The following is a 24,806-nucleotide window of genomic DNA, read 5'->3' as shown; positions in this document are numbered from 1 at the left end:
TTTCAACAGACTAACTCAAATATCTTATTAGTGAAGATCTACCAAGCTGGTCCAACTGGACGTTTGTTCTTCTTGATATTAAAAGAAAAGAATGGATTGCTTCTTCCTTTAGGCTCAGTAGTGCCTTTATCCCCCCCTTCCCCTCCCCCACTAGCCTGTGAGTTCCTTGGGATGGAGGAGGGCAGGGACTGTTTCTTATTAGGTTTCCGGTACACAGCTATTGTCACAAGCCCTGTCACATATCATTATTGTCTCTCACATTAATTAAATATTATGTGCCAAGTCCTGTGGGTCCTTGTCTTCTAGATTATATCATTTCTTTCTGCCAAAAAACTAAAGAGGGAGGAACCATTGTTACCAATCCCAATTTTTACGTATGAGGTAAATTTATATATTAAGCTTAGAAGCATTAAGTAATTTGTCCCAATGTCACACAGCTAGTCAAGTGGCAGAGCCAGAATTAGAATTCAAATAATCAAATAATCCATCTAAAGCATTTTTCACAGCATGTAGCAGCACCTAATAAGCACATAATCAATCAAGGTTAGCTACTAGAATTATTGTCCAAAGTTGGACAGCTAGTAAAGAAGCTGACATTGTAATGCATTTATTTAACTTATTTATTTACTTATTTAGTTTGCTCTAAAATTTATAGCCTTTCTATCACACCAGAATTTATTAACAGGACTTCTTAAAGATCATAAGACCTAACCACTTACCTTTTTATAGTTCTTGCTGTATTTAAAAAATTAAGAAATATTAAAAGGTTTCCAAAATTCTGATATATTTTTAATGTTTACTTTCAGTATATTAAAGCTTTTGATTTACACAAAAATATAACTCTATGCATAACCTCATTTAGACATAAACTGAAGAATTAAATTTGATATCCTTCCGGAAAAAGTCCCTCCCAGCTATCTCCGCAATAGATTCTGTGAATTATAGAAAACTAACTAATACCCTGCTGTTCTTGCTGGTAACGTGTCTGGCTACCTTAAGGGATATCTCAATTCTGTATTCCTAGTGGGCAATGCTTGGGGTCTAATAAACATTCAGTAAACATTTCTTGAATGAATGTATAGGCCAACAGTTCACTTCTGGTTCCAGGACCGCTTAATACTCTCGAATATTATTGAGGACCACGAAAAGCTTTTGTTTATGTGAGTTATACCTATCAATGTTTACTAGTAGAAATGAAAACATTCTAATGCTAATTTGTCAATTAAGATAACAATACACCCATTATATGCAACATAAATAATCTTTTTATAGATACTGTGTTTTCCAAAACAAAAAAATATATATAGTGAGAAGAGTGGCATTGTTCTACATTTTTGCAAACCTCTGGCTTAATAGAAGACATCTGGAGTCTCATCACTCCTTCTGCGTTTAGTTCATTGCACTATCACAGGACACATAACCTTTGGAAAAATCCATTGTACGTTCATGAGAGGAGGAGTATGGAAAAGGCAGATAACAACTTAGTATTATTGTCAACACTGTTTTGATCTAGCGGTAGACCCCTTGAAAGACACCCTTTGAGAAACGTAAGAGGGAAAACTTTATTTCTGGACAAGGTTCATGCTTCAGGATTCTACTATACACAGCATAGCTGACATGAAAGATGTCATATCGGAGGTGTAAAAGTAACACCATAGAAACAGCCTTTCTCTTTTCCGCTTTTTCCTGCAGTGCGTAGTAGCGCGGACTCTTGCCGTAACCCAAGACGGCAACCGTCGCTCATATTTAAGCCCGTACAATGACGTCACAGAGCGATAGCAAACGCCCTGTCATCCTGAGATTTTACTACATTTCCCGGGATGCTTTGCCAACAGCGACGCTATTGGTCAGCGCCGGCGGAAGAGCTTCTGACTGAGCGGAAGTAGAGGATCTCAGAGGCGAAGAAGGTGAGGACGAGTGGAGCTGTGAAGCTGTGAGTAGCCCCACGGGTCTGTTTTCTTGGCGGTGAGGGACACAGCTATGGGACGAACCTTTGGGAAGGGTGGGGTGGCCCTCAATTCTGAGGCCTCAAACCCCTGTGTTCTTCCACTAGACCTGGGAGCGGGGAGAAACAAAACGTTGCTGTTGAGGCAAAGTCTCCGTAATAAAATCGTGCTGTTTTAAGTTTTCTTGGGACGAGCTGGAGCGAATTCGGGTTCTTGTCGCAACACAAGGGTCGTTGGCGTGATTTTACTGCGACCAGAGGGGCGGCGGTGCTGACGATCTGACTCAGCTTCTACAACACTGGTTCTCAATTGGCTGCACGTGAGAATCACCTGGGATGCCTTTTTAAAGATACAGATGCCCTGGCTCCACGCCAGAGCAACAAATCAGAATCTGTGGAGTATAAGACCTGGGCAGCAGAACTTGCTAAAGCGTCCCAGGTGTTAACGTTTTGCAGCCAGGGTTGAGAACCACGCTTTTCGTGGCTGATTTTGAGTCCCTCGGGAATGCTGATTAGGGCCACCTGAGCCAGGGCCTCCCACTATAACCTGCGTTGGCTCTACCAAACGCCTGTGGGGGAAGTTGGTGATTATTCTTTCGGCACGGATTGTATTTTTAGCTCCACCAGAAACTTATTTTTGAGCTTCGTGTGGTGGTGCTGGAAAGACAGGCCGTAGTTCCTTGTTTACGACCTGGCTATTCGTTCTGAATAAAAATTAGAGACACTTCATTTTTCTTGGCATTGTTTTCGCTTCTGCCTATTTTTTGCTACCCCGACAAACTGGAAGCAGTGGAAAGTGGAAGAGTCACATTAAAATCGGTGTCTCTTGTTGCTTATAAGAAGTTCTGAAAAGGGTATCAGTTAAAATTACATTTGGCATTATTTATGGGCGTATGATAACCTTTATATATGAAAATATAAATGAATGAATTCCAGTGAAAGGAAGTTAGGGTGTGATTTGGGCCTTGATGCAGAAGTTTGTTTAGGTGTGATAGGTAGGATCTGATAGATAGATACCATTACCTAACGTGTTTTCTCTTTCCCAGAGTTTCAGCTTCACCTCCCTCACTGATTCAGCATGGGGGAGAAGTCAGAAAACTGTAGAGTGCCAGAGGATCTGTTCAGTGGTTTGAAAGTTACAGAGCTCCAGGAAGCAGAGCGTGTTAACCCTCCAGTGTCTAATGCCAAAGATCACCATCCCCAGAGCAAGCTGCTCAGGGATGTTGAGACCCATCCCCAGGAGGACCAAGGAGAAGAGGAGTGCTTTCATGATGCAAGTGCCTCATTTGAGAAGGAGGAGCCAGGAATGGACAAGGTTGAGAACAAACCTGATCATGATGTGAATTCCTCTGAACTAGATGACGAATACCTAATGGAACTGGAAAAAAACATGCCAGATGAAGAGAAAAAGGTAACTATTTTGTTTATTGTGCATGATCTGCCATGTTAACTGCTTTTTTTTTTCTTTTTTTAAATTTATTTTTATTTATTTATTGGCTGTGTTGCGTCTTCGTTTATGTGCGAGGGCTTTCTCCAGTTGCGGCAAGCGGGGGCCACTCTTCATCGCGGTGCGCTGGCCTCTCACTATCGCGGCCTCTCTTGTTGCGGAGCACAGGCTCAGCAGTTGTGGCACACGGGCTTAGTTGTTCCGTGGCATGTGGGATCTTCCCAGACCAGGGCTCGAACCCTTGTCCCCTGCATTGGCAGGCAGATTCTCAACCACTGCGCCACCAGGGAAGCCCATGTTAACTGCTTTTTAAAGTGAATAAATGTGACTGATGCGCTGTCATAGACTGCTTCATTTGTGGTAAAGAGTGACTTGCCCATCTGTATGTTTATTGTTTTAGTAGTGATGGATCTGAGATAAATCAGTGGCATGATGGGGCAGTATTGAGTGTGTCTGCTTAGCAAAGAAATTTCCTTTTTTTCCTGTGAACTTTGAGTTCTTATGTTCATCTTGTGTAATTGTTTCTAACATATATATATATATATATATATATATATATATATGCCTTTTAGCTTTTTTTTAATGATCTATGGTTGGCTGCTGAAGTTCCTCTAATGGCTATTTTTTTTGGTCAGACTTTAGAATTATGGTATGCTGCTTGTTTATGTTAATCCATTGTTAGCAAAAAGACTGCCTGAATTTCCTGGGGGTGGTGATTTGGTTACAGAGAGCAGTGACTGGGACCTGTGTCATTTACATTTCATTCTTGAGGAACAGAATTGTGTGTGATGGTAGCTGTCATTTGTTAAGCACCAGTAACGTGCCAGCCGCTGAGCTTAAAATGTTACTTGTGTTTTCATTTAATCTTCACAACATGCCTATGACACATACTGATAACATCTCCATAAGAGAACAGCTTAGAGTAGTACAGTAACTTGCCTGAAATCACGTATCTAATAAATAGCAGAACTGATTCTCAAACCCAGATCTCCTTGATTCCAAAGCCAAAATATGTAGAATTTAATAACAAAAACAGCTGTCTTCCTACAAAGCAGATGTCCTAATAAAATGCACACTTTCCTGCTACTTTGCCCTGGGCTAGTAACTGAGCAAGCCTTCACTTTGGGAAAGAGAGGCTTAGTGTCCTCCATATATCCTTCCTTCTGATCCCATAAGCAAGGTCACCTGAAGAGTTACTGTAATATCTGAGTTTGCAAAGAACGTGAATGAGATTTGTGGCTTATGCCTCTGAAGGGCTCACTCACTGAACAGGTTATGATGGATTGGTGCTGGACTGAGATGGTAAATGTGCAGTGTAAGAATGGGAGTGGGGAGGTAGTGGGAGGTGAGGAAAAGCATCTTGTCTGTGTCCTTCCTTAGGCACTTTTCATGATCAAATCTGTTGGTTTTAAAATGCATGTGTTAGCTTTTGTGTTAGTGTGCGCTACCAGAAGAGAAGGATAAAGGGCAAAAATGAGCCAAGTCATGAATGACCTCACCAGAAATGGCTCGGAAAATTAAATCAAGTACCGTACAGTAACATCAGGGCAATGATTTTCCAGAAAGTGAGTGTTTGGTTCAGCTTTCACATCACTGGCACAGGCTTTTTAGAAACATTGATTAGATGTCTATGTTAAAATGTTAGCAATGCTTTTCTAACACTTTATTTTGCCCTGATATAGTGGATTGCCATCGGTTTGACAATTGAGTGGTTTGCCTCAAAATGTTACATACTCTGCTCTCCATTCCCATTATAAAAATTAAGGTATAATTTACATGTTGTGAAATTGTTTAAGCTCTGATGTGTACAGCTCAGTGAGGTTTTTTTTGGGGGGGGGGTGGGCGGGGGCTGCGTTGGGTCTTTTGTTACCGCGTGCAGGCTTTCTCTAGTTGCGGTGAGTGGGAGCTACTCTTTATTGCGGTGCACAGGCTTCTCATTGTGGTGGCTTCTCTTGTTGCGGAGCACGGGTTCTAGGCGCGCAGGCTCAGTAGTTGTGGCACACGGACTTAGTTGCTCTGTGGCATGTGAGATCTTCCCGGACCAGGGCTCGAACCCATGTCCTCTGCATTGGCAGGCGGAGTCTTAACCACTGTGCCACCAGGGAAGTCCTGCTCAGTGAGTTTTGATAACTGTGTACACCTGGGTAACTCACCCCAATTGTAGTATTAGCTATTTTTATGCTGCTTTAATAAATATCTTTGTGAAATTAATATGAGGAAACCAGCAAAACAGATGAAGAAATGTCTCTTTGCTGCACGTAAGGTTTGGTTTTATGGGTCATTGGGAAAAGGATATGTTTAAGCTTGATTCTTTTAAAGTAGACAGAGTTCAGATAATTCAACAACAAAAATAAACACAAATGGCCACAAAATGTGCAGACTTTCAGCCTCACTAATAATTTTTAAATGCAAATTGAAACATGATGTCTCATCTCTCAGATCAGAACACTGATCTGATGTTGACAAGAAGAGGAGGTAGGAATTCATGTACTAATATTGGGAGTTTGGATTGCTACATCATTTCTATGGGGTACAGATATCAAATTTTTATATGAACATTTCTCTAGATCAGGGCTACCAGTGGAACCTTTTGCAGTGATGGGAATGTTCTGTATCTACACTGTCCAGTATGGTAGCCACTGGCCATTGGCTACCACATTTTAACAGTCATCTGGCTGTTGAGTAGTTGAAATGTGGCTAGTACAGCTGATAAAATGAATTTTTAAATTTTTTATTTGTTAATTTAAGTGGTCACACGTGGCTAGTGAGTACCATATTAGACAGTACAGCTTTAAACCTGATTCTCTTCTAGTCACTTATTTTAAGGAAGTTATTAAAAATGTGTATAGCTGTATATATAAAGATACATTGCAGGATCATTCATAATTTTAGAAATTTTAGAAAACTAGAACTAATGTTGAACAGAGGGTATTACTTTAAACATTTTTGGCATTTTTATGTGGTAGTGTACAATGTAGTCATTAAAGAGATAAATATTAGTATTGGCATGGAGTAATGCCTGAATGTTAAATGTATTAAGCAGGTGTGATAATATAATTTGTAATAAGTATGTATTTGGTGTTTGTCCAGTTCCTGGCACAGAGTTCCTAAAACCTTTGGGATTTCCTAGATGGAAAGAGATAAAGGTTCATTTTGTTACTCATAACAAGCCTCTTTCAACCACACCTGAGTTAATGTTAATGCATGACTTTTGGAAAGCCCCTAAGGATGAGGTCTAGTTGTCAAGAGTTTGGAGCTCTCAGCCTCGCCCCGCTCCACCCCCGCCTCTGGGGTAGAGAGAGGGGCTGAAGGTTGAGTTAATCACTGATGACCAGTGATTAATCAATCATGCTTACTTAATGAAGCCTCCATAAAAACCCGAAAGGATTGGGTTCAGAGAGCTTCGTAGTTGGTGAACACGTATAGGTGGTGGGAGGGTGCACATCCGTAGGGCATGGAGGCTCAGTGCCCCTTCCCACATACCTTGCCTTATGCATCTCTTCCATCTGACTGTTCCTGAGTTATGTCCTTTATAGTAAAGTGGTAATCTAATAAGTAAACTACTTTCCTGAGTTCTGTGAGCCCCTCTAGCAAGTTAATTGAACGTGAGGAGGTGGTCGTGGAAGCCGCCAATTTATAGCCCATGGGTCAGAAGCAGAGGTGACCGCAACAACATGGATGGACTTGGAGGGCATTATGCTAAGTGAAAGAAGTCAGACAAAGACAAATACTGTATGATATCACTTATATGTGGCATCTAAAAAATAAAACAAACTAGTGAATATAACAAAAAAGAAGCAGACTCACAGATACAGGAAACAAATTAGTGGTTACCATTGGGGAGGGGAAGGAGGGAGGAGCAAGACAGGAGTAGTGGATTCAGAGGTACAAACTATTATGTACAAAATAAATAAGCTACGGGGATATATTGTGCAATACAGGGAATATAGCCAAAATTTGATAATAATTATAAATGGGGAATAATCTTTAAAAATTGTGGATCACTATGTTGTACACCTTTTATGTAACTTATATAATATTGTACATCAACTATACTTCAGGAGAAAAAGAAAAAATATGTAAACAGACCAAAAAAAGCAGAAATGACAACCTGGACTTGCAGTTGGTATCTGAAGTGAGGATGGAGCCAGTCTTGTGGAACTCAGCGCTTAACCTCTGGGGTCTGACCCTATCTCTAGGTAGATAGTGTCAGAATTGAGTGAAAGTGTAGGACATTGGCTGGAGTCCACTGCAGAGCTGGAGTTGCTTGGTGTGGGAGAAACTCCTACACATTTGGTCACAGAAGTGTTCAGAGTGAGTGTTGAGAGTAGAGGAGACACCCAGGTGTTTTCTCTTTATAGCAGGTTATGGAACAGTCAGTGATTATTCCTTTTAAGTTAAAAACCTGTGTGAAAATATGTTTATACATGGAAGTTTGGAAGGATATACACCAAATTATAAAAAGTGAGTAGCTCTAAAGGGTGTGATTATTGGGAAATTTTCATTTATATTTAATATAATTTTGTAATGTTTGCTTTTTTTTTTATGGTTAGCAGTATTACATTTATGATCAACAACAATAATAGTTATTCCAATTTGAGAATATAAATAAATAAAAATTTGATTCTTTACAACCAGGGTGGACTTTCTACTAAAAAAAGAAGCACATAAAGCTGACCTTTGAGGATTTGGGAAAGTATGCTATCATAGGGTATATGTATTACTAAATGTATCAAGTATTAATAGCTAAAGTCTGTTATTCAAGCTGACTTGACTTGCCCTGTGGCTGAGAAGATGATCCAGGCTCAAGAGGGTGCCAGTTCTCAGCAGATCAAGAGTAACAGAGGAGGAAGGCAGTTAAGATTCAGTTGAAACTGGAAAAATCTCTTAAGGAAAGCACTGTGTATGTGTGTGTTTGTTTCAGCAGCAATCTTAACTATTTGTGAAACCTTAAATGTAGATATGACTACCCAGAGGAATGGGATTTTAGCTTACATTTGAGATGTACTAGATCTGCAAAGCAAATAAGTGATTCTTAAAGGCTTGGCTGAGGAAGACGTATCTGGTAGCAGATGAGAATTATTGCTATAATAATGATCTGATACAAAGATGCTTATAGTTTGGGGACCTATAGAATATACTGCATTGTGGTGGAATTGATGTAAGAGAATCATCTTTTGTGGGCTGCTTGTCAAAATGGGGTTCTTAGGCCTCACGTATAAATTCTCTGGTCGTTCTTGTGCACACACTAAAGTTTGAGGACCACTGTCATGGGGCCTTGCACATAGTCTTCCTTCATTAAATAGGTGAATAATGTTTTATCTCTCCCATGAGGGCCAGTAATTGGTCTTACAAATTACAGAGATTTTATCATTCATTTACTCAAGAAATGTTTGCATTTCTTCCACATGCCAGGCATTGTTTGAGGCACTTAGGAATACAGTGGTGAATAAGACACTCATCTCTCATATGTATATTCTAGTTGGTATGGGTGGGGTGGGGGGAATGATAAGCTGAAGTGAAGAAGGCATGGGAGTTGGAAGCATGGGCAGGACTACTTAAAATTGGTTGGTCAGGAAAGGCCTCTCTGGGGAGGTGCCATTTCAGAAAAGACTTGGAGGGGAAAAGGAGTCAAATGTGTATCTGAGAGGAAAATATTCCATAGAAGGGGAGCAGTTAGAATAAAGGCCCTAAGGTAGCTACAGGTTTGGTGTATTCTTGGCATGCAAGGAGTGGAAGGGCCATTAGCGGGAGCATAGTGATTAAGGAAGAGAATGCGGGGGATGAAGTAAGAGAGGGTCTGATGATGGAACACTTTGTGAGCCATGGTATTTGAAGTTTTTTCCAAGTGCAGTAGGAAACAGATGGGTAGTTAAGCCAGCGGAAAGATGAAAGTTATTTCCATCTCATTAAGAATATTCTGGTGGTTGTGCAGAGAACGCAGGGTGTGGGGGCAGAGTGGAGCACGGGGACCAGCTAGGGCCTAACATGGCGGGCTGGGCAAAGATGATGGTAGCTTGAACTGTGGATCGAGTGAAGATAAGTGAATGATTTCAGGCTACATTTTGGAAGTGGAGTTGACGAGACATACTGGATTCAGTTGGGAGGGCTGGAGTGAGAAATAAGCATGATTCCTTGGCTTTGGCTACTGGGCAGCTGGTGATGCCCTTTACAAATAGGGAGATGATGGAGGGACTTGGAGTTCGTCAGGGCTCTGGTGATTTAATTCTTGCTTGCAAATGAAAAAGTTTTTTTATTTGTAAGCCCAAATGCAGATTTCGTCCTTTTAATGGATTTGCTCCCTGGTGCCAGTTGTCGGCACATAGTGTTCATTTACAAATACATAGATCCAGTTAAGTAATGGATACAAAAGTCTGTTGCTTGGTGAACATGGGCTCAGAACATATGGTTTCTGGGATTTTAAAACGTTTTCCTTAGGTTCTGAAACTGTGAAGGATTGTTTTTTCCTTTAAGACTGTTTAGTCTTTAAACAGGAGCCATTATTGAAGTATTGGTTTAGTGCCAAAATTCTATATCAGTCTTCCCCCGTCGCTCTCATTTTTCTTAAATCCCACATTACTTAATCCTTTTGATTTCCATGTTTCTCCTGCCTCATTGCAATATTTTCATAATCTTATCAGTGTTGTTGTAACAGTGGACATGTTTGCAGGGAACAATTCTCTTGGTTGCTTCCAGAAAGTTTTCAGTAACTTTTCTATAGTGGCCTGCATATTCTGTTAACCTCATGAGAAAACCCTTTCTGATTTGTTGTTTCTCTTTTATTTCGTTTCTAATGGGCATCCTTTTGAACTAAGGTTGCCATATTTACCAATTTCTTAGAGTTTACCAGTATTGAGTTTAATGAATGCTATTGGCAAGTGATTAAATAAAATCCTAGAATTTAAGAACTGGAAGGGACCTTAGATTTTTTTAAAAATTTTATTTATTTTTTTATACAGCAGGTTCTTATTAGTTATCTGTTTTATACATATTAGTGTATACATGTCAATCCCAATTTCCCAATTCATCCCACCACCACCACCACCACCACCACCACCACCACCACCACCACCACCACCACCACCACCACCACCACCACTCCAGCTTTCCCCCCTTGGTGTCCATACGTTTGTTCTCTACATCTGTGTCTCTATTTCTACCTTGCAAACAGGTTCGTCTGTACCATTTTTCTAGATTCCACTTATATGCGTTAATATACAATATTTGTTTTTCTCTGACTTCACTCTGTATGACAGTCTCTAAGGAAGAGACCTTAGATTTCTGATTCTGAGTTGAAACCAGGGGAAGTAAGGGTTGTTTTAGCCTAAAACATTTGGAAGTTATCTGCTGATGGAAAAGTTAAAGTGACATTCAGTGTTTCCGGTGTTTATTAAGGAAGATCTCTTCGTGTATATCAGTGGTTCTCAAACTTAATTGTGTCTAAGAACCACAGGAAACTTACTAAACATGCAAAGCCCTCAGAAGTGTTTGATACCACAGACTTGTGAGGTGGCAGCCGGGAATCTACTTTGTTAATAAGCATCCTCAGGTTTTGTTTTTTTTTTTTTTAATTGAAGTATAGTTGATTTACATATTGTGTTAGTTTAAGGTATACAGCAAAATGATTCAGTTATATTTTTTCTTGATTATGTTCCATTATAGGTTATTACAAGATATTGAATATAATTCCCTGTGCTATACAGTAAATCCTTGTTGCTTATCTCCCAGGTCATTTTGGTTCATGTAGAACTGTGGCCACACTTTGGGAGACAGAGGGCTAGATGGACACAGATGACTAAGCTTCCAAAACAAGAAGTATTGATTAACCTGTATAGTGACTCCATCCAACATCAGAAGAGCTTAATAATAGGATATTTTCTTTTACCCTGATCTGTGCTCAAGGTCTAAAAAACTTAAAGAAAGAGTTGGGCAGAAATTAAGCTGTACCAAAATAAGAAAATTTACTTCTGTTAAATTGAGTTTTGGGAGATGGGATTTTCTGAGTTAAGAAACACGGAAGTATTTCTAAGATCAGTCATCTTTCCTCAGAAGGGTAAGACTTAATGAGAGTCAGGTTCTAACTACAACTGAAATCTAGAGATTCTCCCTCCAGACTCCTAGTGGACTAGTAAAAATGACTTGTGGAAAGAGCAAGTGTGTCTATATGTGTAAAGCAAGTGATGTCTGATTTCAAAGGAAACAAAACTGAAGCTTTTGTTCCCTTTTTAATGATAAAGAATTCCCTTCAGAATAATTTGTAGGACTGGTGTCCCTAGCCCTTTCAGTTTGAGGTTTCCTTATCCCACCTAAATAGGACTGAAGCAGAAAGTTTTGTTGCATATGCTTCCACTTTCCAGCCTTTTAGCAAGTGTGTAGCTTTTTTAAATCATCCTTTTTACCCAGATGTGATTGATCTCTGCTTACTGTGCTTGGCTTGAAAAGTTTGTGCCAAGTTTTGTTTTGTAGCAGTTACTTTACAAAGCTGCAGGGGGAAGCAGATAGCTGCTGATAGAGTTACAGTATGGAAATTAACTTGCTGATGTGAACCTCTTGTTTTTCTCCCTGTTGTCTATTAAACACATGCTCACTGTAGATTTATTTAATTAACACATTATTGACCGGAGACATATTAATACGTTTTTGTTACCTGAACTTTATTGACCAGAGATGTATCAATATGTTTTTAGAGAATGATACAATTAATTAACATCACCATGCTAAGTTGTTAGAGCTTAAATTGATCAAGGGTTCATTACACAATTTATGATTGCCGTTATCATTCACATTTTGCTCCATTAGGTTTTTGTTCCAACCTTGTGTATATTATAAACGCAAATTTATTACCATAAGATTTTCAAAAATGACGCATCGTGAAGTTTTGAATGAAGAATTTTTCAGTGAATTTTATGCAGATACTTTCTCTTATTGTCCGAGCGACATATATACTAGTGTCTCAGAAGATGATAGTTCTTCAGAGTATAGTTCTGATTCAGATGATGTCAGTATTAGACCAATAAAAAGACAAAAAACCTTAGTGATTGATTCTAACACAGAAAGTGAAAATGAAACTTACAGTGCTGGAGAATGCTCCTTTGCGTCTACAGAAGAGTGGGTTTTAGATAACATTTCACGAAAATTAGAAGACTTTACAGGTGTGTCAGGTGTAATTGTTGAATATAATCACCCACAAAGTGTTAGTGAAATAACAATTTTTGGTAATGACTTTTTCGAGTTGGTCGCTTCTCAAACAAACTTGAATCACCAACAGAATGAAAAATCATATAAAAAGCATGATGAGGCTTTAAAATGGACTGATGTGACCAATAGTGACATGAAGAAGTTTCTTGAAATAATCATTTTGATGGGACAAATAAGAAAATCACACTGGAAAGAATATAGATCGACTGATCCCTTACATAAAACACCCGTCTTTCCAAAGATTATGACGAGAAGAAGGTTCGAAGAAATAATGACGTTTCTTCACTTTAACGATAACTCGGAATCTCCACTTCCTGCAGACAGAATTTCAAAAGTTAAACCTCTTTTGGATTATTTTCTACCTAAGTTTCAGTCGATCTATATACCCAAACAAGAGCTATCACTTGATGGGGCAATGAAAGTGGAGAGGATGACGCATATTCAAAACCTGTAATCCCAGAAAACTTACAAAATATGGAATTCTGGTCAGCATGGTTAGGGAAAGTGAAACTGGATATTTATGCAACCTTGGGATTTACAACAGCGTGTCCACATCTGAAATATTGTTGAAAAATAAAACCAGAGTTTGTGGGGCTATAAGAGAGAATCGTGGTCTACCAAACCAATTAAAGGAGAAATCTAAAAACCTACAGGGGGAGAAATGACATTCTTATGGAAGGGAGAAGTGATTCTTCTATGGAAAGACAAGAGGCTAGTCTGCATGGTGACAACTATTCCTGACGCCTCCATGGCATCTACAGGAAAGGAAGACAGGAGGACTGGCCATCAGATAACTAAGCCCACTTGTATATCAGAGTATAATAAATATATGAAAGGAGTTGGTCAGTCTGATCAATATCTGGCAAACTTCAGTATCTTCCAGAAAACTCGAAAATGGTATAAGAAAGTGGGTTTCTATTTGAGTAATTGCGGTTTATTCAGTGCGTTTAAGATTTATTGTAGCTTTAATGCACAGAATAAAATGACTTACAAGCAATTTTTGTTAGCAGTAGCTGGGGAATGGGTAACTGACCATGCTGGTGAATGCAGTGGTAGTCCCGCACCTAGTCCTTGTGGCATTTCTAAAAGAGCCCCCCGCAAAGATCCACCTTGTCGACTATCAGGTAAAATAAAAGAACATTTTCTAGAGGAAATAATACCTACAGGACTAAAAAAAAAAATGCTGCCAGAAAGTGTAGAGTCTGCTCTTCCAGGGAAAAGTGCAGTGAAACCCGGTATATTTGTAATAGATGTTCTGTTCCCCTGCACGGAGGTGCCTGATGTACTGCCTATCACGTGCTAACAAAATATTAGAATGCTTTAGTAAGACATGTACAAAGTTTCAAATAAATAAAGTGCAAAAAAAGTTGTTGATATTTACTCAAATGCGGCTGTTTCAGTGTTCACTTACATAACAAATTGCTGGCCACAGGCGTTAGTTTCTGCAAAAATCCCCCGGTCAGTAAGGTGTTAAGAGAAGATTTTTTTAATGTAAAAAATTTTTTGCAAGTGCAAATTTTTATCATTTAATAATGAAATAATGATAGAAGGGATATACACTTTTAAGTTCCAAGTCAAGTGTGTTTATGTTGTGTTCACTGACCTAAAGTATAGGGAATATCCCTAGCCAGCCACTTCATTGAGAGGGTCTCTGGTGGAGAGGGGTTGTTTTATGATTGATAAGGGAATGGGTGAACACCTTCTGACATTTTTGCCAGGTTACGCCAGTATTTAAAGTTATATCAGTTGGAGTTCTCTAGGATTTTGAGTCACAGAAAGCCATTCCAACAACTGAGCTTAAAAAGGAATTCACCTGTTTTTTTCTAGTACTTATATGGGTTCACTTTTTACATTTAGGCCTGCAGTCCACTTGGAGTTTATTCTTGTGTATGGTGTGACATAGCAATCTAATTTTATCTTTTTCCAAATGACTACCAACTTCTCCCAGCACTGTTTTTAAAAGTCCATCTTTGCCTCAGTGATCTAGTTAAATTTTAGTATCAACTAAGAAGACCAAGTTTGTATCCTTTCTGAAATGCTTACCTTCTTCCTGTTTGTCAGAGAATCATTTAAAACCTAACTTAGTTTATAGTGGCATTATTTGTCAAAACAGAGAACCTCACTTAGACTCAGACTGGGACACCAGAGATTTGTGTGGTAATAAAATTTCAAAATAACTGGAGAGTTGATTAGTATAGAAGTAAGAAGCATGCTGTTGAGATGGTTTTCTGCGATATATTTCAATTTTTTCATCTTTAAGAAAGTAGTGTTCCCCATGTCATGTGAATTTCTTTTTTTATTCCTTTAAAAATAAATTATTAGTTTTGGCTCACAAAATATAGGGAAGACTAACACAAGGGCTATGCCTGTGACCCCTTGGGCTGTACTTCCCTTCCATAAACACCTTTTAGAACCCCAGACTCATGCTGCCCAAGCATTCTCTCACATCCTAACAGCTGCAGAGTATAGTATCCGACCACGTGGGAAGCTTACGCAGACTCCCTGTAAGGGATGTGGGGGTCCCTTCAAATTAGGTCTTCCAGCTCACTTTTGCCAGTATTAGGACAGCACTGGTTGTTCCAGCTGCCCATGTCCTAAAACTCTCATGAATGAATAGGTCACAGGCAAATTACGCCTGCACAGCCCTTATAACTTTTTAAAAGTTTTTAAAAAGGCCTTTCTTAAACAGCAGTGGCTAAGGCCCCTTTGCTACATCCAGTCTTCTAAGCCCCAGGCTGCCTGTGGCACCTGGATGGCAGCCCCTGGGGGTCCCCCACATCTTAGGGTGGTGATGGAGGAAGGGCAGGCCAGGCCAAGCATGAAGAATAAACAGTCAATTTTATTGGGCTCAGACTAGGAATCCATGGGTCTTGAGGACCTCTGTGAATTTGTCAGTTTTCTTCTCTAGGTTCTTTTCGGCCTGCTTCCGTAGCCTCGTGAGCTGCTGCTTTTTCCGGTAATGTATCTTGGCCTTGTCCTTTCTCTTCTCCCCCAGGGCGGCTGTTACTGCCTGGTACTTCCAGCCAACCTCATGAGCCAGGCGCCCTAGGTAGGCAGACTTCCGCGTAGGCTTCAGACGCACAACCTTGAGAGCGGCGGGAACCGCCAGCCGCCTTTTCTTGTCATAGGGTGGCGGGATCCCCTCAAACATCTTGAGTTGGTCCAGAGCGGCCTGGCCTCGCTTGGTCTTGTGGGGCAGCATGCCTCGCACTGTCCGCCCGAAGATGTGGCTGGGGGCTCGGAAGTGGTAGGGGCCGCGGGAGGGGTTGGTGTTCATGCGCTTGCGGAGGAAGGCCAGGTACTTCCACTTCTTTCTGTAGAAATTGCCAGAAATGTTGATGCCCTCCCAGCGCACAACCACCACCTTTTGACCCAGAAGCACCTGCTCGGCCACGATGGTCGCCAGGCGGCCCAGGAGATGGCCTCGGCCATCGAGCAGCAGGACCTGCCCCTCCGCCATCTTCAGCAGCCGCCTGGGAAAGCATGTGAATTTCTTTTACCCGATGATGCAAGAAAATAATTTCCTGGAAAACAGAATAAAATAAAAGATCCCGAGCATCCCTGTATTTGTAAGGGCAAAGAATAAGTTTTAAACACTTGCAGATTGAATTCATCCATCGGCAAGGAATCCATTTTGCTAACTCAGTGGAAAATGGCCTTGGATTAACTATAGAAGAAAAACCCAAGACCTGTGGTGCAAGTCCCTGATTCAGTGAGGTAGAGGTTTATTTTTAACATAAACCTCTACCTCAGAATGACTAAACATCAGATCTCTGGGACTTGATGACATGTTCTAGAGCAGTGTCATCTTCTTTTTAAGTGCCCTAATTCTTGGTAGCAAGGGAATTTAAAGTCATTTTTTCTTTAGGACAGTGAAACATATAAGCTCTGTGCTTATTACCTTTTTGCAGCAGTTCCTGTGCCTTGCTCAGTTACTTCTTCCTGCGAACAATTACTTTATTTCCATACCTGTGGAAGACAATACAGTCTTGTGGTTAAAAGCATAAAAGGTTAGACAGATCTGTCCTAGCTCCATCATTTAACTTGATGTAAAGTGGGATAATAATAGTACCTGTCTCACAAAGTTGTTGTAAGGATTAAATGACTAGCACATAGAAGCACTCAAAGTGTTAGTTGTAGCTAAGTCAGAATTCAACGTGAGTGTAGACGGCAAAATGCTTAGGGGTCTGGAACCTCTAAGATCTCTTAAGAGTCATTTTTGGACACATTTCCCCCAATGTGGCAAGCATAAATGAATATTACAAATTCTTAGAATTATGCTAACCTCAGTCAATAATCCATAAATTATCCTTCAAGTTAAGTTATGAAGAACAAATTGAGTATTTGCCTGGGGATATGAGCTTGGGGTGAGAGAGAGGGTATTACAGATTTGTAAGGGGCACATGGGAAGTTTCTGAGGTTCTGGCAATTTGTCCTCTTTGTGTATTTTGTAACTGTCGTTAAGTGCATATACACTTATAGCTGTTATATTTTCTTGAGTTATTGACTCCTTTATCATCATGAAATGTTCCTTTTTTCTCTAGCAATATTTCTTTTTTTAAAAACTATTTTGTCTCATACTTCTATAGGCACTGCTATAGACTGAATGTTTTAATCCTCCCAAAATTTACATCTTAAAAACTAACTCCCAATGTGATGGTATTGAGATGGAGCCTTTGGGAAATTATTAGGTCATGAGGGTAGAGCACTCATAAATGGGATTAGTGCCCTAATAAGAGATCAAAGAGGGCTCCCTTGACCATTCTGCCATGTGAGGCTATGGTGAGAATACCTCTATGATCCAGGAAGCAGGCCTTCACCAGACAGTGAATTTGCCAGTCCCTTGATCTTAGACTTCCAGCCTCCAGAATGTTTGTTGGTTAAAAGCCACCAGTCTTTGGTACTTTTGTTGATAGCAGCCCAAGCTGACTAAGACAGCCACTCTCTCTTTTATGGTTACTGTTTGCATGATATATTTTTTACATCCTTTTATTTTCACTCTATTTGTGTCTTTGAATCTAAAGTGTGTCTTATAGATAGCATATGGTTGGATCTTCTTGATTCCAGTCTGACAATCTCTGCTGTTTGGTTAGAGTGTTTAGTCCATTCACATTGTGCTATTGACATGGTTATATTTATATCAGCCATTTTGTCTTCTGCATGTCTCATGTCTTTTTTATTCCTGTTTCTTTCACTGCCTTCTTCTGTGTTAATTTTTTTAGTGTATCATTTTAATACTTCTGATTTTTTAACCATCTGTTTCTTAGCCAAAGTTTCCTAGTGGTTGCTCTATGGTTTACATTATGCATCTTATTACAGTCTACTTTAATACTACGTAATTCCAGTAAAAAATAGAAACTTTGCTTCAGTATAGCTCCATTTCCTCCCCGCTCCTTTGTGCTACCATCATCATATATTATATCAATATATTTTGTAAACCCAACCATATAGTGTTATAATTACTATCTTATAAATTTTTCTGCCTTTTAAAGAAATTAAAAGAAGAAAGAAAATAACGTATATATAGAGCCTTTGATGTATTTACCATTTCTAATGATCTTCATTTCTTCATGAAAATTTGCCATCTCCTTTCAGTCCAAAGGACTTCTTTAGTATGTCTTGTAAGGCAGGTATGGTAGCAGCAAATTCTCTCTGTCTTTATCTGTGAATGTCTTTATTTTGCTTTCGTTTTGAGGTATGGTCTTGCTAAATATCTAATTGTTGATTGACAGTCTTTTTTTCTTTTACCATTTTGAATGTGTCATTACACTGCCTCTGGCCTTCATTGTTTTTGGTAAGAAATCAGGTATTAATAGTTTTGCTGTTCCCCTATACCTGATAAGTTGTTTTTAATTTCGTTGTGTTCAGATTTTCTCTTTGTCTTTGAATAATTTGACTCTGGTGTCTCTAGATACGGATCTACATACTTGGGGTTCACCGAGCTTCTTGGATCTTTAGATTAACATTTTTCACCACGGTTTTGAGATTTTCAGTCATTTTTTTTTCAAATATCTGTTCTGTCTCTCTTCTTATGGGACTCTTATCACATATATTATGAAGGGTCTGTTCATTTTTTTCCATCTTTTTTCTGCCTTTAGTTCTTCACATTGGATGTCTGTTGCTCTAACTTCAAGTTTACTTATTTCTCATGCCAATTCAAATCTGTTGAGCCCATCTGTGAATTTTTTATTTCAGTTATTGAACTTTTCATCTTTGTTTTCTTGTTTTGTTTTTTTAAAAAAATTTCTGTCCCTTTTTCATGATTCTCTTTTTTAATCATTGTCATCATGCTCATTTAAGTCTTTAAACACATTCCTTTTAATTTTTTCAACAAATTGTTTATAGCTGCTTTTTGTTTTAACATCAGCATCTTAATTTTTTAAAATTTTTATGGAGTTTAGTTGATTTGCAATGTTATGTTAGTTTCAGGTGTACAGCAAAGTGAATCAGTTTTATATATATATATATATATATATATATATATATATATATATATATATATATATATCTCCATTCTTTTTCAGATTCTTTTCCCATATAGGTCACCACAGAATATTGAGTAGAGTAACCTATGCTATAGAGTCAGTCCTTATTAGTTACCTATTTTATATATAGTAGTGTGTATATGTTAATCCCAAACTCCTAATTTATCCCTTCCCACCCCCTTTTTCGCTTTGGTAACCATAAGTTTGTTTTCTATGTCTATGAGTCTGTTTCTGTTTTGTAAATAAGTTCATTTGTATCATTTTTTATTAGATTTCACATATAAGTGATATCATATGATATTTATCTTTCTCCTTCTGACTTACTTCACTTAGTATGGCTATCTGTATGTCTTCTTTGGGGAAATGTCTATTTATATATTTCACCCATTTTTTGATTGGGTTGTTTGGGGTTTTTTTTGATAGTGAGCTGCATAAGTTGTTTGTATATTTTGGAGATTAATCCCTTGTCGGTCACATTGATTGCAAATATTTTCTCCCATTCTGTGGGTTGTCTTTTCATTTTGTTTATGGTTTCCTTTGCTGTGCAAAAGCTTTTAAGTTTCATTAGGTCCCATTTGTTTATTTTTGTTTTTATTTTCATTCCTCTAGAAGGTGGATCAAAAAAGCTCTTGTGATTTGTGTCAAAGAGTGTTCTGCCTGTGTTTTCCTCCAAGAGTTTTATAGTGTCTGGCCTTACATTTAGGTCTTTAATCCATTTTGAGTTTGTTTATTTATTTATTTACTTATTTATTTATTTATGGCTGTGTTGGGTCTTCGTTTCTGTGCGAGGGCTTCCTCCAGTTGCAGTGAGCGGGGGCCACTCTTCATTGTGGTGCATGGGCCTCTCACTGTCGCAGCCTCTCTTGTTGTGGAGCACAGGCTCCAGACACGCAGGCTCAGTAGTTGTGGCTCACGGGCCCAGTTGCTCTGCGGCCTGTGGGATCTTCCCAGACCAGGGCTCAAACCCATGTCCCCTGCATTGGCAGGCAGATTCTCAACCACTGTGCCACCAGGGAACCCCTTGAGTTTATTTTTGTGTATGGTGTTAGGGAGTGTTCTAATTTCATTCTTTTATGTGTAGCTGTCCAGTTTTCCCAGCACCACTTACTGAAGAGACTGTCTTTTCTCTATTGTGTATTCTTACCTCCTTTGTCATAGATTAGGTGACCATAGGTGCATGGGTTTATCTCTGGGCTTTCTTTCCTGTTCTATTGATACATATTTCTGTTTTTGTGCTGGTGCCATACTGTTTTGATGACTGTAGCTTTGTAGTATAGTCGGTGGTGTCAGTTCTAACATCTCATTTTTCATTTCTAATTTTTTTATATATATTTAAGGTAATTATTGATATGTACATTCCTATTGCCATTTTCTTAATTGTTTTTGATTTTTGCAGGTCTTTTTGTTTTTGTAGGTCTCTTGTGATTTGATGACTATCCTTGGTATTGTGTTTGGGTTGCTTTTTCTTTTTTGTGTGTGTATCGTAGTTTTTTTGGTTTGCAGTTCCCATGAGGTTTTGATATAGCAGTCTATATACATAAAAGGTTGTTTTAAGTTGCTGGGCTCTTATTTTCAAATGCAGTTCCCATTTTGTGCATTTGTACTCTCATCTTCTTGTGGTTGCTGGTTTTGATAGCCTATTTGTGTGTGGATGATTTCCTGCTGTTACTACATGTTTACGTTTACCAGTGAGCTTTCCCATTTGTGATTTTCTTGTTTCTAGTTATGGCCCTTTTTTTGTTGTTTTTTTTTCCCCCAACCTAGAGAAGTTTTTTTAGCATTTGTTGTAAAGCCAGTTTGGTGGTGCTAAATTCTCTTAGCTTCTGCTTGTCTGTAAAGATTTTGATATCTCTGTGAAATCTGAATGAGAGCCTTGCTGGGTATTCTTTTTTTTAATTAATTTTTAAATTTTTATTTATTTATTTATTTTTGGCCACATCAGGTCTTAGCTGTGGCACACAGGATCTTTCGTTGTGGCTCACGGGCTTCTCTCTAGTTGTGCGTGGGCTCCAGAGCACGTGGGCTCTGTAGTTGTGGCACATGGGCTCTCTAGTGGTGGCGCGCCGGCATGTGGGCTCTTAGTTCCCTGACCAGGGATCAAACCAGCGTCCCCTGCATTGCAAGACAGATTCTTAACCACTGCACCACCAGGGAAGTCCCTGGGTATTCTTTTTTTTTTTTTTTTTTATCAATTTTATACACATCAGTGTATACATGTCAATCCCAATCGCCCAATCATCACACCACCATCCCCACCCGCCCACGGCTTTCCCCCCTTGGTGTCCATACATTTGTTCTCTACATCTGTATCTCAACTTCTGCCCTGCAAACTGGTTCATCTGTACGATTTTTCTAGGTTCCACATACATGCATTAATATACGATATTTGATTTTCTCTTTCTGACTTACTTCACTCTGTATGACAGTCTCTAGATCCATCCATGTCTCTACAAATGACCCAATTTCGTTCCTTTTATGGCTGAGTAATATTCCAGTGTATACAATGAGGTGATACCTCATTGTAGTTTTGATTTGCATTTCTCTAATAATTAGTCATGTTGAGCAGCTTTTCATGTGCTTCTTGGCCATCTGTATGTCTTCTTTGGAGAAATGTCTAGGTCTTCTGCCCATTTTTGGATTGGGTTGTTTGTTTTTTTAATATTGAGCTGCATGAGCTGTTTGTATATTTTGGAGATTAATCCTTTGTCCATTGATTCGTTTGCAAATATTTTCTCCCATTTTGAGGGTTGTCTTTTCGTCTTGTTTATGCTTTCCTTTGCTGTGCAAAAGCTTTTAAGTTTCATTAGGTCCCATTTGTTTATTTTTGATTTTATTTCCATTACTCTAGGGAGTGGATCAAAAAAGATCTTGCTGTGATTTATGTCAAAGAGTGTTCTTCCTATGTTTTCCTCTAAGAGTTTTATAGTGTCTGGTCTTATATTTTGGTCTCTAATCCATTTTGAGTTTATTTTTGTGTATGGTGTTAGGGAGTATTCTAATTTCATTCTTTTACACGTAGCTGTCCAGTTTTCCCAGCACCACTTATTGAAGACACTGTCTTTTCTCCATTGTATATCCTTGCCTCCTTTGTCATACATTAGTTGACCATAGGTGCGTGGGTTTATCTCTGGGCTTTCTGTCTTGTTCCATTAATCTATGTTTCTTTTTCTGTGCCAGTACCATACTGTCTTCATTACTGTAGCTTTGTAGTATAGTCTGAAGTCAGGGAGTCTGATTCCTCCAGCTCCGTTTTTTTCCCTCAAGACTGCTTTGCCTATTCGGGGTCTTTTGTGTCTCCATACAAATTTTAAGATTTTTTGTTCTAGTTCTGTAAAAAATTCCATTGGTAATTTGATAGGGATTGCATTGAATCTGTAGATTGCTTTGGGTAGTATAGTCATTTTCACAATATTGATTCTTCCAATCCCAGAACATGACACATCTCTCCATCTGTTGGTATCATCTTTAATTTCTTTCATCAGTGTCTTATAGTTTTCTGCATACAAGTCTTTTGTCTCCCTAGGTAGGTTTATTCCTAGGTATTTTATTCTTTTTGTTGCAGTGGTAAATGGGAGTGTTTCCTTAATTTCTCTTTCAGATTTTTCATCATTAGTGTATAGGAATGCAAGAGATTTCTGTGCATTAATTTTGTATCCTGCAACTTTACCAAATTCACTGATTAGCTCTAGTAGTTTTCTGGTGGCATCTTTAGGATTCTCTATGTATAGTATCATGTCATCTGCAAACAGTGACAGTTTTACTTCTTCTTTTCCAATTTGGATTCCTTTTCTTTTTCTTCTCTGATTGCCATGGCTAGGACTTCCAAAACTACGTTGAATAATGGTGGTGAGAGTGACAACATCCTTGTCTTGTTCCTGATCTTAGAGGAAATGCTTTCAGTTTTTCACCCGTGAGAATGATGTTTGCTGTGGGTTTGTCATATATGGCTTTTATTATGTTGAGGTAGGTTCCCTCTATGCCCACTTTCTGGAGAGTTTTTATCATAAATAGGTGTTGAATTTTGTCAAAAGCCTTTTCTGCATCTATTGAAATGATCATATGTTTTTTATTATTCAATTTGTTAATATGGTGTATCACATTGATTTGCATATATTGAAGAATCCTTGCATCCCTGGGGTAAATCCCACTTGATCATGGTGTATGATCCTTTTAACGTGTTGTTGGATTCTGTTTACTAGTATTTTGTTGAGGATTTTTGCATCTATATTCATCAGTGATATTGGTCTGTAATTTTCTTTTTTTGTAGTATCTTTGTCTGGTTTTGGTATCAGGGTGATGGTGGCCTCATAGAATGAGTTTTGGAGTGTTCCTTCCTCTGCAATTTTTTGGAAGAGTTTGAGAAGGATGGATGTTAGCTCTTCTCTAAATGTTTGATAGAATTCACCTGTGAAGCCATCTGGTCCTGGACTTTTGTTTGTTGGAAGATTTTTAATCACAGTTTCCATTTCATTACTTGTGATTGGTCTGTTCATATTTTCTGTTTCTTCCTGGTTCAGTCTTGGAAGGTTCTACCTTTCTACGAATTTGTCCATTTCTTCCAGGTTGTCCATTTTATTGGCATAGAGTTGCTTGTAGTAGTCTCTTAGGATGCTTTGTATTTCTGCGGTGTCTGTTGTAACTTCTCCTTTTTCATCTGATTTTATTGATTTGAGTCCTCTCCCTCTTTTTCTTGATGAGTCTGGCTAATGGTTTATCAATTTTGTTTATCTTCTCAAAGAACCAGCTTTTAGTTTTATTGATCTTTGCTATTGTTTTCTTTGTTTCTATTTCATTTATTTCTGCTCTGATGTTTATGATTTCTTTCCTCCTGCTAACTTTGGGTTTTGTTTATTCTTCCTTCTCTAGATCCTTTAGGTGTAAGGTTAGGTTGTTTATTTGAGATTTTTCTTGTTTCTTGACGTAGGCTTGTATAGCTATAAACTTCCCTCTTAGAACTGCTTTTGCTGCATCCCATAGGTTTGGATCGTCATGTTTTCATTGCCATTTGTCTGTAGGTATTTTTTCGTTTCCTCTTTGGTTTCTTCAGTGATCTCTTGGTTATTTAGTAACGTATTGTTTAGCCTCCATGTGTTTGTGTTTTTTATGTTTTTCTCCCTGTAATTCATTTCTAATCTCAAAGCGTTGTGGTCAGAAAAGATGCTTGATATGATTTCAATTTTCTTAAATTTACTGAGGCTTGATTTGTGACCCAAGATGTGATCTATCCTGGAAAATGTTCCGTGCGCACTTGAGAAAGAAGTGTACTCTGCTGTTTTTGGATGGAATGTCCTATAAATGTCAATTAAATCTGTCTGGTCTATTGTGTCATTTAAAGCTTGTGTTTCCTTATTTATTTTCATTTTGGATGATCTGTCCATTGGTGTAAGTGAGGTGTTAAAGTCCCCCACTAATATTGTGTTAGTGTTGATTTCCTCTTTAACAGCTGTTAGCAGTTGCTTTATGTATTGAGGTGCTCCTATGTTGGGTGCATATATATTTATAATTGTTATATCTTCTTCTTGGATTGATCCCTTGATCATTATATAGTGTCCTTCCTTGTCTCTTGTAACATTCTTTATTTTAAAGTCTATTTTATCTGATATGAGTATTGCTCCTCCAGCTTTCTTTTGATTTCCATTTGCATGGAATACCTTTTTCCATCCCCTCACTTTCAGTCTGTATGTGTCCCTAGGTGTGAAGTGGGTCTCTTGTAGACAGCATATATATGGGT

At 38.7% G+C, this 24,806-nt stretch overlaps 2 protein-coding genes across 2 annotated transcripts in view; one reads left to right on the top strand and one right to left on the bottom strand.

The window, feature by feature from the left end:
* Positions 1–1,862: 1,862 nt before the first annotated feature.
* Positions 1,863–24,806, top strand: part of TTC1 (tetratricopeptide repeat domain 1) — a 55,257-nt gene continuing 32,313 nt past the window's right edge. The window contains exons 1-2 of the mRNA XM_036847104.1: positions 1,863–1,933; positions 2,992–3,356. Of these exons, the coding sequence (XP_036702999.1) occupies positions 3,024–3,356 (333 nt within the window). The 5' untranslated portion in view covers positions 1,863–1,933; positions 2,992–3,023. The remainder of the gene's footprint in view (positions 1,934–2,991; positions 3,357–24,806) is intronic.
* On the bottom strand, positions 15,388–16,084 carry LOC118892408 (60S ribosomal protein L13a-like). The gene has a single exon (XM_036847105.1). It carries the CDS (start codon positions 16,048–16,050, stop codon positions 15,439–15,441), a length of 612 nt encoding a protein of 203 aa, XP_036703000.1. The 5' UTR covers positions 16,051–16,084; the 3' UTR covers positions 15,388–15,438.

This window comes from Balaenoptera musculus, chromosome 3 (assembly GCF_009873245.2).
Source record: "Balaenoptera musculus isolate JJ_BM4_2016_0621 chromosome 3, mBalMus1.pri.v3, whole genome shotgun sequence".
NCBI lineage: Eukaryota > Metazoa > Chordata > Mammalia > Artiodactyla > Balaenopteridae > Balaenoptera > Balaenoptera musculus.
The sequence above is the reverse complement of the archived record's forward strand: the minus strand, read 5'-3'. Positions and strand labels throughout refer to the sequence as shown.

What these genes read in the sequence shown, in the direction of transcription:
- LOC118892408 (XM_036847105.1), bottom strand. Translation starts at nt 16,050, where the DNA reads ATGGCGGAGGGGCAGGTCCTGCTGCTCGATGGCCGAGGCCATCTCCTG.